Below are 12,976 nucleotides of genomic sequence, written 5' to 3'. Positions count from 1 at the left end.
AAAGTGTAGCGCTTATTTTTGTGAAAAAATGTCAGTTAACAACACATATCAAATGTTGCAAACATACATATATATATGAAATCTTAATTTCAGTGACACCGAGTGTGATCCGTGAAAAAAATAAAAATAAATCAGAACGCAGCAGTCCTTTTTGGTGACCACACACAAATAACAGTCCAAAATTGTAGAACAAACTGCAAGGTTAAAATGAAGAGTCCCACATAGATGTGACCCTCTCTGTGAAAGGTTAGTTGAAACGCGTCAGGTGGACCCATTCACACACATCGCTCTTGCACTTTGTGATATGCCTATGATGTTCTTCCAAATGTGAGTGTTCATTTTTTAATAAATACTACCTTTTACGGTATCACACTATGAGTTTTTTTTCCCCATTATGCATGTTATGTGGTTACTGTATCTCTGGCTCCAACAAGACTAAATTGTTTTACACTTCCTGGTGTTTACTGGCATTTGCGGTGCCAACTGATATGTGGATTCAGGACCAGCTGGAAACATCTTGCTGACTGATTATTTAAGCCTGTTTTGACTTGGGTGGTATAAACCTCACCAAGTCAACACCATCTGGTAAGCCTCCTCCTTACATCGGTGGTGGTGTCTCTATACTTTCACAAAGAGGGTCAGATCCATGTGGGACTCTTCATTTTAACCTTGCAGTTTTTTTTACACTTTTGGACTGTTATTTGTGTGTGGTTACAATAGAGGACTGCTTCGTTCTGATTTTTTTTTTTCACGGATCACACTGAAATCAAGATTTCGTATATATGTAGCTTTGCAACATTTGAAGATACATTTTGTCAATGTATAAAAACTTTTTAATTTTTTTTTGACCATGTTAAAGACAGCCTGTAAGTAACTTAAAAACCTTGCAGGTAAAAGCAAAGAAATATCAAGTCTTTTAAATACTTACTTTCAGCAATTTTTGATTCCATAAACAATTTCTGTTCAGGTTGAACTTGCTAAACAATTCTACTTCCCTGGGAATAATCAGTTCGCTAACACAACCCCCTTTCTTGCATGTCACAGCCCCCTCCTCTTCTGGGAGTGTCTGATTAGTCTGTGCTGTCCCAGCTCCCCAATCCTTTACCTTTGCTATATACTGCTTTAATGAAGGCTGGGGGAGGAACTAAGGGGAATATCACAGATTTGCCACTTAAGGGGCAGCTCTCATTTTTCATCCACCTGGGAAATTTGCGCACATACAGTACACTGACCCCAATTCTGTATGCAGGACATTGCAAGGACACATACTGGAGAAGATAACAATGTAACCCTACATCACACTCCTAAATAACACAGACCCGTCAGTTACTTATATCGCCAACAAATACATGTAAAGACACCATTATACAATTTAGCTTAATCAAGAAAATAGGTTAATCTTCGGAGATAACAGCTTTCATTGAACTAAAGACTGGGAGCTGTGCTGTAAGGAAGGGATCAGGGCACAGATATAAAATTCTTTATACCCCTTTCACACTGATAGAACCCGTTAGCATCTAAAATGAGCGGCGCTTTAGCACTAACAGGGACTCATGTCCCCTTTTAAAGAATTTGCCTCTATTTGTCATAGCTTTCTGCCCTGCTGTCCTTTGTAGCGTTCGAGTGTAATGCCTCGTGCACACGATCGGAATTTCCGATGGAAAAAGTCAGACGGACTGTTTCCATCGGAAATTCCGACCGTGTGTATGCTCCATCTGAGTTTTTCCAGGGGATATTCAGAGGAATTCCATCGGAGTTTAGATAAAGAACATGTTCTATTTTACTCCGATGGAATTACGATGTGAGTTTGGCCGGGCTAAAGCCAGATCGTGTGTACGGGGCATTAGATTTTATTGGTGGTGGTAAGGTCTGTAGTGAGTTCTTGAAATGGGTCCCTTCGAAAGCTATAAAATTTGTTAAGGTAGGTGAGGAGCACTGTGCATAAATAGAAAGTCTTGGAAAACCCAGTCTACTCGAGGCCATTGATTACTTTATTAGTGTAGGACATGGGTGCTTAACCTGTGGCCTTCAGCTGTTGCAGAACTACAATTCCCATCATGCCTCTCTCTGCCTTTGGGAGTTCTGCTTGTAACTGTCAGCCTTGCAATGCTTCATGGAACTTGTAGTTTCGCAACAGCTGAAGAGTCACATGCTGACCACCCTTGGTGTATTACATAGAACATAGCTAACGTGTCCAGTAATTCGGGATTCTACTCTTTCAGGTCTTTTGGGGGTATTGGTCCAATTAAAAAATTATCACTTTTCTGCAACTGGTTAACATTTCCAAGACTTTCTATTCCATGTACAGTGCTCCTGTCCCACCTCCACAATTTTCTGTTTCAGGTGACAAAGGTCAACTGGATAAACAAATAGAGAAACAAGACAGCAATAAATATCTCACAGAAGTTCTCTAGCGTTTCCCCACAGTATTAATTATTTTTGCTGCTGTCTGTATCCATACTGGGGTGATTTCGCACCACTTTCCATCTGCCCCCTGCCACTAAAGCAGGAAGTGAGCAGAAATCACTCTAGTTGGGACAGAGCAATTGAGAAAAGCTGACAGAGGTTTCTAAACCTTCCCATCCTAATGTAAAAAAACACTTTTGTCTGAATTTGAAGACAAAGTCAGTCTGTGAGTTTCTTGCAGACACGTTGGAATAATGCCCCCTCTGCTGGGCACACAATGAAAGTTTGGGTTTGTACGTTGCTGTCCCTCACCTGTCTGTGAGAAGCAGGATCCTGTCCAGAAGTGGGCGAGGTGGCCCGGCTGTGGTCAGAGTGCCGGGGATGCCCAGAATCTCTGCTGCCATATCGGTCACATGAGTAAAAGCGCTGCTTCTCCGATGAGGACGGTGGTTGCTGCTTGCGTTCCTGTGACCTCCCTCTCTCCTGTCGCCTCTCCCGTGGTGGAGCTTCTGTTGACACAAAATTCCTCAAGTAAGTTAGTAATCAACTTACATTGGCTTTGTGACATTTCACTACTAAACACAGTCTCAGGAAGATACTGTATAAGTTGGTGGGCAGCTTTACACCCCTACCACACACTGCCCAACTCTAGAAAAAACATGTTTTACGTTTTTGGATGGACTAGGTAAGAGTAAATATTTGTGTCAGGTTTTTAATATGGTCTTCATCCTCACTTGAGAGATTTCTCATCACTTCCCATCCTGACAATAAGAAGAAATCTCCACAGTGGCCACACAGATAACAACTCAGAAAGTCCTATTGTGTATGGGACCGGGGGGGGGGGGACAATCAATTATTGCCCTTGGACTATCATCCCTCTAATCTATAGAAGTGGGGGTGCAGCAAAACTGGAACTTTAATTATACCACCCAGGGTGTAATATAAACACAAAAGATACCCTCCCAAAAGAAAAACCTGCGCACCTTGGATCAACTCAAGGAAATGATTAAGTAATTATTTAATAATATAGGTGTAATAATGAATATTAAATATAAAGCAGCTCGTAGTGAGGCTTAAGCAACCTAAATAATAAAAAGAAAATAATAATTTTCATACTGAGCTCTCAACTACTGACATCTAATATAAACCAATGCATAGAACATAAACAAATGTGAATGAAATTAAATATGTGCAATATCCATACACCTCCACCTGATGTCTCCAATCAAGTTAAAGTGATATCTTTAACCACTTCCCACCTTGCGGCCAACTATATACGGCCACAAGGTGGCTCTCATCTGCCGGGAGGCCTGGCGGCCGCGATGTCCGCCGGGCACCCGCGTTTGGTAGTCACAGAGCCAGGGACGTGGAGCTCTGTGTGTAAACACAGAGCTCCACGTCCTGTCAGGGAGAGGAGACTAATGGTGTGTCCCTTGTACATAGGGACAACCATCGGTCACCTCCCCCAGTCAGTCCCCCTCCCCCACAGCAAGAATCACTCCCAGGGTACATATTTAACCCCTTGATGCTGAAATTTCGCCTGGGCAGGAAGGGGGTATATGTGCCCAGTAAGCAAGTGGTTAAAAGTCCATGAATAAAATGTGAAATCAAAAAGTGCCTTCTTCCAACAGTCCCTAGGCAAACATCCTACTCACCAAAATGACACCCATTACAGGTAGACATACTGTAAAGAGCATGTCAATCAGAGATGTATCCAGGGAAAAGCAAAATGACCCATGAAGTTTCACACCCACCGAGCAAAGGGTATGATATATAGCATATGTCAAGAAGATGATGATAGGTTCCTCATAGTGCAATATGTAAAATGTATTGTATCGTAACTAAAAAAATGCACTTACAATGTTTCCGATCAAAGAAAGCTCATTAAAACAAGTAGGGATTCTGATTGCGTTCTAGATATACATACAGTGCCTTGCGAAAGTATTCGGCCCCCTTGAACTTTGCGACCTTTTGCCACATTTCAGGCTTCAAACATAAAGATATAAAACTGTATTTTTTTTTGAAGAATCAACAACAAGTGGGACACAATCATGAAGTGGAACGAAATGTATTGGATATTTCAAACTTTTTTAACAAATAAACTGAAAAATTGGGCGTGCAAAATTATTCAGCCCCCTTAAGTTAATACTTTGTAGCGCCACCTTTTGCTGCGATTACAGCTGTAAGTCGCTTGGGGTATGTCTCTATCAGTTTTTCACATCGAGAGACTGAAATTTTTGCCCATTCCTCCTTGCAAAACCGCTCAAGCTCAGTGAGGTTGGATGGAGAGCGTTTGTGAACAGCAGTTTTCAGTTCTTTCCACAGATTCTCGATTGGATTCAGGTCTGGACTTTGACTTGGCCATTCTAACACCTGGATATGTTTATTTGTGAACCATTCCATTGTAGATTTTGCTTTATGTTTTGGATCATTGTCTTGTTGGAAGACAAATTTCCGTCCCAGTCTCAGGTCTTTTGCAGACTCCATCAGGTTTTCTTCCAGGACGGTCCTGTATTTGGTTCCATCCATCTTCCCATCAATTTTAACCATCTTCCCTGTCCCTGCTGAAGAAAAGCAGGCCCAAACCATGATGCTGCCACCACCATGTTTGACAGTGGGGATGGTGTGTTCAGGGTGATGAGGTTTCATCTGACCAGAGCACCTTCTTCCACATGTTTGGTGTGTCTCCCAGGTGGCTTGTGGCAAACTTTAAACGACCGTTTTTATGGATATCTTTAACCACTTAAGGACCGCCTAACGCCGATATACGTCGGCAGAATGGCACGGCTGGGCACATCAACGTATATATGTACATTGATCTTTAAGCCCAGCCGTGGGTCGCGGGCACGCACCCACGGGCGCGCTCCCGCGACCCGGTCCGAAGCTCCGGGACCGCGGGACCCGCGGACCCGATCGCCGCTGGAGTCCCGCGATCGGTTCACGGAGCTGAAGAACGGGGAGAGCCGTGTGTAAACACGGCTTCCCCGTTCTTCACTGTGGCGGTGTCATCGATCGTGTGATCTCTTTTATAGGGATCCACAATCGATGTCACACCTACAGCCACACCCCCCTACAGTTGTAAACACACATTAGGTGACACATAACCCCTTCAGCGCCCCCTGTGGTTAACTCCCAAACTGCAACTGTCATTTCCACAGTAAACAATGCATTTTAAATGCATTTTTTGCTGTGAAAAATTACAATTGCCCCAAAAATGTGTCAAAATTGTCCAAAGTGTTCGCCATAATGTCGCAGTCACAAAAAAAAAAATCGCTGATCGCCGCCATTAGTAGTAAAAAATATATTTTTTATAAAAATGCAATAAAACTATCTCCTATTAAACGCTATAAATTTTGCGCAAACCAACCGATAAACGCTTATTGCGATTTTTTTTTACCAAAAATAGGTAGAAAAATACGTATCGGCCTAAACTGAGGAAAAAATTTTTTTTTATATATTTTTGGGGGATATTTATTATAGCAAAAAGTTAAAAATATTGAATTTTTTTCAAAATTATCGCTCTATTTTTGTTTATAGCGCAAAAAATAAAAACCGCAGAGGTGATCAAATACCACCAAAAGAAAGCTCTATTTGTGGGAAAAAAAGGATGCCAATTTTGTTTGGGAGCCACATCGCAATTGTCTGTTAAAGCGACGCAGTGCCGAATCGCAAAACCTGGCCTGGTCCTTTAGCTGCATTTTGGTCCGGGTCTTAAATGGTTAAGAAATGGCTTTCTTCTTGCCACTCTTCCATAAAGGCCAGATTTGTGCAGTATACGACTGATTGTTGTCCTATGGACAGAGTCAGCTGTAGATCTCTGCAGTTCATCCAGAGTGATCATGGGCCTTTTGGCTGCATCTCTGATCAGTCTTCTCCTTGTATGAGCTGAAAGTTTAGAGGGACGGCCAGGTCTTCGTAGATTTGCAGTGGTCTGATACTCCTTCCATTTCAATATTATCGCTTGCACAGTGCTCCTTGGGATGTTTAAAGCTTGGGAAATCTTTTTGTATCCAAATCCGGCTTTAAACTTCTCCACAACAGTATCTTGGACCTGCCTGGTGTGTTCCTTGTTCTTCATGATGCTATCTGTGCTTTAAACGGACCTCTGAGACTATCACAGTGCAGGTGCATTTATACGGAGACTTGATTACACACAGGTGGATTCTATTTATCATCATTAGTCATTTAGGTCAACATTGGATCATTCAGGCCCCGTACACACGACAGAGTTTCTCGGCAGAATTCACAGAGAAACTCGGTCAAAACCCGGATTCTGCCGAGAAACTCTGTCGTCTGTACAGTTTTGGCTCGATGGAGCCGCCGAGGAGCTCGTCGAGAAAATAGAGAACATGTTCTCTATTTTCTCGTTGTTCTATGGGAGAAGGCGGCCCGCCGAGCTCCTCGGCGGCTTAATCCCAGAACTCGACGAGGAACTCGACGTGCTTGGCACGTCGAGTTCCTCGGCCGTGTGTACGGGGCCTTAGAGATCCTCACTGAACTTCTGGAGAGAGTTTGCTGCACTGAAAGTAAAGGGGCTGAATGATTTTGCACGCCCAATTTTTCAGTTTTTTTTTTTTTTTTTAAAGTTTGAATATATCCAATAAATTTCGTTCCACTTCATATTGTGTCCCACTTGTTGTTGATTCTTCAAAAAAAAAAAATACAGTTTTATATCTTTATGTTTGAAGCCTGAAATGTGGCAAAAGGTCGCAAAGTTCAAGGGGGCCGAATACTTTCGCAAGGCAATATATATATATATATATATATATATATATATATATATATATATATATATATATATATATATATAATTAGCCACTTACCAACAAGTCTGTTTAGAGGTGTAAATTTTTTTGGTAGTTTATACAGGCTTATATATGTAAATGTTTCATTAGTGTACTCCTTTGTGTATAGGTTCTATGTCCTCTCCCTTCCATTCCCGAATAGATGATTTGAAAATTATATGTCATCTTATTGTAATATGTTTTGTACTCTAAGTACTTTCAAGATTTTGAATGAAATAATACAATAATAATGCATTTATATGTATTGTTACATTTTTACATTGAGATCCCAGGTCCTGAAGAAGCGAGATTTCCTGCAAATGCGTCAACCTTATAATTTGATCTCAAGACCAAGTATACAGTAAACCTTGGATGGCTAATTTGTATATTTGGATTTAAAATGGTCTTTTAATGGACATGTCCAAAATAAAGTGTTAATATTTTAGATTTGTGTTTATACTACACGCTGGGTGATATAATTAAAGTCCCAGTTTTGATGCAACCCCACAGATAAAAACTCAACAGATATTCTAACCTGTCTTTGCTCTGCCCAAAATTTTAAAACTGTTTTTCCTGAGGTTTAAAGTTTTGTTTCATGTGAACATAGCCTTCAACTCTACATCAAGGTGCAAATATTAAAGCGTAACTCCACTTCTGCTGAGACAAAAAACATTCCCCCCCTAGGTGATTATGTAGATTGTAAGGATTTTTAACAAACTTTGTTACAGATTCCTACCTTTTTGTTATTCTGAAAAAATCCCTGTGATTTTGTCTGTGTCCATGTGGGAACGTGAGTCTAATGGGAGCGGTTTCATAATTATCAGTCAGCTATGGCAGTACTAATGAGAAAAGCTGCTGGACTTGCATCCCTTTAGATGTGTTCCTATTAGGAGCATCTCACCAAAAATGAAACTTTTGTTGCAGGGGATGCCTGAAATCTGAGTTGTATCTTAGTGCAGACTTCTGGGAAAATCAGTGAGCCAATCACACAAGCTGGAAATGATGATTCTGGGGGTGGTCAGTACACATTCTGTGTACAGAACACCTCCAGGTAGCCATATTGCATTGCATTTTCAGAAAATTACAGTGGCTGCAGATTGAAAGGAAACGGTCATTTTTAATGACATTCAATTACAATATGATTTATATCGCAATTGTATACACTATATTGTTTTTTTCTTTGTTTTCTATTTTTTTCCCCGCGAAAGTAAAGTTACCCTTTAAGCTTTACCTGGGTCATCATTCTGCGGAGACCTGTCCATGGACTTTTGTTTTTTCTCTTTGCGCCGGTGACATCGGTGATGGTGCTGATGGCTGCGGTCATGCTGCACCCTCTCTAGGGAATATTCATACAGCTGGGGCCGCTGCGGGGGAGTCAGCGTTGACACAGAGCGTTTCATTGGGCTTGTATCAGTTATAGGCTGCAATGACAATTCACAAACACTCAAACTCAAAGAAAGAGGACACAGTTACTTATTACATTTGTGTTATTTTATAATTATATTGGTCATATTTCTATAACCATTTTAAGAGACCAACACATTTTACAGAGTTTGGATTAATATTTTTGGAAATTTATGGAGATCCACATTTAACTATGTGACCGCCTACCTAATTCAATATAAAGCTAAGGATTTTGAGAAATTCAAGCCTTAAGATCGGGGGCTCCCTGAACATACACAGGAGGCAACTTGTGTTACCTACTTTTCAGGACTGGACATGGTTCCATTTGTCTGTCTAGAAAGTTCATGCTAAAAGTATAACTGCCTTAAGACATGAATGCTAAACCAGCTTCCATTTCATGCTAGGCATCTTCCAGTGCCTATCTTTACATTTACCATCTGTTCCCAGCACTGTGATCCCCAGCAATATTGCAGAAATATTGGTGAGAATTACTCATAATACTCAATCTATGGTAGACCCTATGCGCCTCGTGTCACATTGCTAGGATCGGGTGATTGGCCAGGACAGAGGGTGTATCATATGTTCCCAATACTCAGAAGTACCGGGATAATTACTGAATATTTTGATGATCAGAGGCAGTCAGTCAAACACTGGCTGATTTGGATTCCTTGAATAGAAATGTTTGAAGGCTTTTCTTTCGAAATCTTTGCAAAGCAGAGTACAGCCTTAGTACAGATTCTAACGTAGCAATACAGTAAATCATGACATGGATATAAATGCACTTCTGCTTTCTAGTGGGTAAAACCGGTATAGCAAGTACTTAACACTGATGTTGAAAAAGGCCCTTAAAAATTGAAAGAAAACATTGGTTAAAAGGGAACCTGTCTGGGAACCCATAACAGTTGAAGCTCACATTCAGGCTCACACTAGAACACACAGCGGCTCACAGAAGGAGTCCGATGTGTCTCCATTCACCGTTTCAGGTCCGATTTCAGCCTGAATTTTGGGTTGAATTTGGAACTGAAACAGACCAAGAGACGCACAGGGCTACTGTGAAATTTGCACCGGAGCCACTGCGGAGATGTGTGAACCGACTCCACAGAGAGACAGTCACAATCTCTTGCTATGCGAATTGGATGCAGGGAAACCCACATCCAATTTGCATAAGAGTCAACACAGCTTCAAGTGCTTGAAGCTACCAGAGGAGATTTCCGGAAGCCTTTATAGTGTTCAGATATGACTCTACCCTGGAACTGGGATAACTTCCTCAAGTCAGCAGTCACCAGCCCTGGGTGGGACCCTCAGCCGTGTTAATAAACAAAAACCTCATCTTTTTGTTGGGTCTGCACTAGGCTCCTAAAACAGCCCATAGCCAATTATTCTAATATTAAAGTGATGAATATTTTTTTAAAATTTAACTATCTCTTAAGTAATATCAATCATCAGGAATTTTATCTGTTAAATTCTATAATCTTTACCATAACAGCATGTTTTGCCGTTTTTGGCATCTCTGACCTCAAGTCCTCCCCTTCTGCTGAGACGATGAGACCAATACCTAAGCCACCGTGGGATATTTAATTAATAGTATGGTAATACTATTAATAGGGGAAAAGGTATCTTCCATCTTCTGCTACGGTGCCTTTAAAAAGTATTCATACCTCTTGAATTTTTCCACATTTTGTGATGTTACAACCAGAAAACGTAAATGTATTTTATTGGGATTTTATGTGATAGACCAACACAAAGTGGCACATAATTGTGAAGTGGAAGAAAAATTATAAATAGTTTTCAATTTTTTTTACATATAAATATCTGAAAAGTGTGGCGTGCCTTTGTATTCAGCCCCCTTTACTTAAAGGGTCACTAAAGGAAAAAAACATTTTTGCTGAAATTACTGTTTACAGGGTATAGAGACATAAAAAGTTAACTGATTCCTTTTAAAAATGATTAAAAGTAGATTAAATTCAATCATATAATGTGCCTACAGTTTCACTTTCGTTTTTAAACTGGTTTCATAGGCGTGCGCACAGGGTGTGCCAGGTGTGCCCAGGCACACCCTAATTATCCTGTGCAGCACAGATTCCCCCTACTGCCCTCCCCTCCCACCACGCTGCTGACTTCCCTCTTCTCCTCTCCAGTTGACTGTTGCTGCGGAGATGTTTAGGATGAGTGGGGGAAGGGGCCGGTAAATATGTAATTTACCGACCCCTTCCCTTTCTGAATGAACATTGTGAGTGATCGGTAATGTGTGTTTGAGCTTTGGGGTGCACACCCTAATGCAATAGGCTGCGCACACCTATGACTGGTTTCATGTTTCTGTGAAGTAAAGAGAACAAAAAACAAACAAATCCAGGGCAGTGTTTTGTTTTTAAAATGAATCTGATTGGTTCTGTTAAGTTTTAGACACACAGTAATGATAGCTTAGACCATCGTGAAAAGCTCCCAGTACGATGGTTATAAGGGAATAGACAACCAGGAAGTGTGGAGATCAGAGCAGTTTTACAGCAACATCAAAGCAAAAACGAGCAATGAGGACATGAAACCAGGACTGCAGTAAGGTAAAGGAAGCTATTTAGCTAAAAAAAAAAAATCCTTTAGTGATCCTTTAATACCCCTAACTAAAACCCTGTGGAACAAATTGCCTTCAGAAGTCACCTAATAAGTAATTAGAGTACACCTGTTTGTAATTTACTCTCAATATAAATACAGCAGTTCTGTGAAGCCCTCAGAGGTTTGTTAGAGAACCTTATTAAACAAATAGCATCCTGAAGGCCAAGGAACACACCAGACAGGTCAGGGATAAAGTTGTGGAGAAGTTTAAAGCAGGGTTACGTTATAATAAAATATCCCAAGCTTTGAACATTTTGTGGAGCACAGTTTAATCCATCATCCGAAAATGGAAAGAGGATGGCACAACTGCAAGCTTACCAAGACATGGCCGCCCACCTAAACTGACAGGCTGGGCAACGATGAGCATTAATCAGAGAAGTAGCCAAGAGGCCCATGGTAACGCTGGAGGAGCTGCAGAGATCCACAGCTCAGGTAGGAGAATCTGTCCACAGGACAACTATTAGACATGCACTCCACAAATCTGGCTGTCAGGTCACCTGTGGCCAGGTGACACGTGCACCCCGTTGGGGTCAGGGATGCACCACAGGGTAGTGAACCCTATAGCCGACTGCTGCAATCAGAGAGGAAGCGTGAGCCCAAGATTCCCCAGGGCGCGGAGTCTAAGACCCAGCTTTGTGTTCACCAGAGCCTCTAGTGGTGAGGATGGCCTTCGCTGCAGCTGTATCCAGGTCGCGAACCCTGGGATCCCTAGGTCACGCTCCGCAGGGAGAGAGGGGAAGCAGCAACCAGGACAAGCGATAGTGATGGGTAAGCCGAGGTCAGGGCAACAGGCAGAAAAGGGTAACCGAGGGACAGGCAAAAGGTCAGGGTCACAGGCAAACAGGAGAAGTCAGGGACGAGCCAAAAACGGTACACAGGAAGGTAAACGTAGCACACTGCAGACAGGAACTTAAGCTAACAACAAGGTTGAACAGCAAAGCAGACCTGCAGTGCAACAGTTAATACAGACTTCCTGGGATGGCCTGGGGTGGGGCCATACAGGAAGGAGAGATGATAAAAAGGCAGCCAGAAGAGGGTCAGGCCTCTAATGGACACATGAGGAAAAGGTAAGCTGCCAGACATTATTGCATGTCCATTACGAGGCCTCCCCCTTCCCCGTCTGGGTCCGGGTTTAGAGGGGAACTTCAGATGAAACCTCAACAGACGAGGTGCAAAGACCTCCGATGCAGGGACCCAAGACCTCTCTTCAGGGCCAAAGCCTTTCCAATGAACAAGGTACTGAAGAGCACCTCTACAGAGTCGGGAATCCAGAACTTGACTGACCTCGTATTCCTGATTATCCTCAGACCGGTGCTATGGTAGGGAGAGGACGAGAGAACTTATTGAGAACTAAAGGCTTCAGAAGGGAAACATGGAAGGAGTTAGCGATTTTGAGGTTTTTGGGAATCTGAAGTTTGAAACAAACCGGATTCAGTTTAGAAGTTATAGTATATGGACCAATGAATCTTGGAGCAAACTTTAGAGAAGGAACTCGGAGCTTGATGTTCCTGGTGGAGAGCCAGACTTTGTCCCCCGGCTTAAGAGAAGGCGGTTTATGCCTGCGGCGGTCAGCAAAGCCTTTGAATTTGTCAGCAGCTGCCCAGAGGGAATCATGAACGTCACTCCAGATAGAATTGAAGGACTCCTGAGCTGAAGCCAAGGCTGGGATATCCGGAGAAGAGATCATGGGAAGCGGAAGTTGAGGATGTCTTCCATAAACTGAGAAAAAGGGTGTCTTCTGCGAACTAATATTTACGTGATTGTTATGAGAA

At 42.0% G+C, this 12,976-nt stretch overlaps 1 protein-coding gene across 1 annotated transcript in view; it reads right to left on the bottom strand.

Annotated features, from left to right (window-relative positions):
- The window catches only part of CACNA1B (calcium voltage-gated channel subunit alpha1 B), a 417,311-nt gene that overhangs the window by 5,559 nt on the left and 398,776 nt on the right, over nucleotides 1–12,976 (bottom strand). Inside the window, exons 47-48 of the mRNA XM_040324212.1 lie at nucleotides 8,422–8,611; nucleotides 2,719–2,915 (exon numbers count right to left, since the gene is read on the bottom strand). Of these exons, the coding sequence (XP_040180146.1) occupies nucleotides 2,719–2,915; nucleotides 8,422–8,611 (387 nt within the window). The remainder of the gene's footprint in view (nucleotides 1–2,718; nucleotides 2,916–8,421; nucleotides 8,612–12,976) is intronic.

This window comes from Rana temporaria, chromosome 9, assembly GCF_905171775.1.
Source record: "Rana temporaria chromosome 9, aRanTem1.1, whole genome shotgun sequence".
Taxonomy (NCBI): Eukaryota; Metazoa; Chordata; class Amphibia; order Anura; family Ranidae; genus Rana; species Rana temporaria.
Note: the sequence above shows the minus strand (reverse complement) of the source record. Positions and strands in the feature narration are given on the sequence as shown.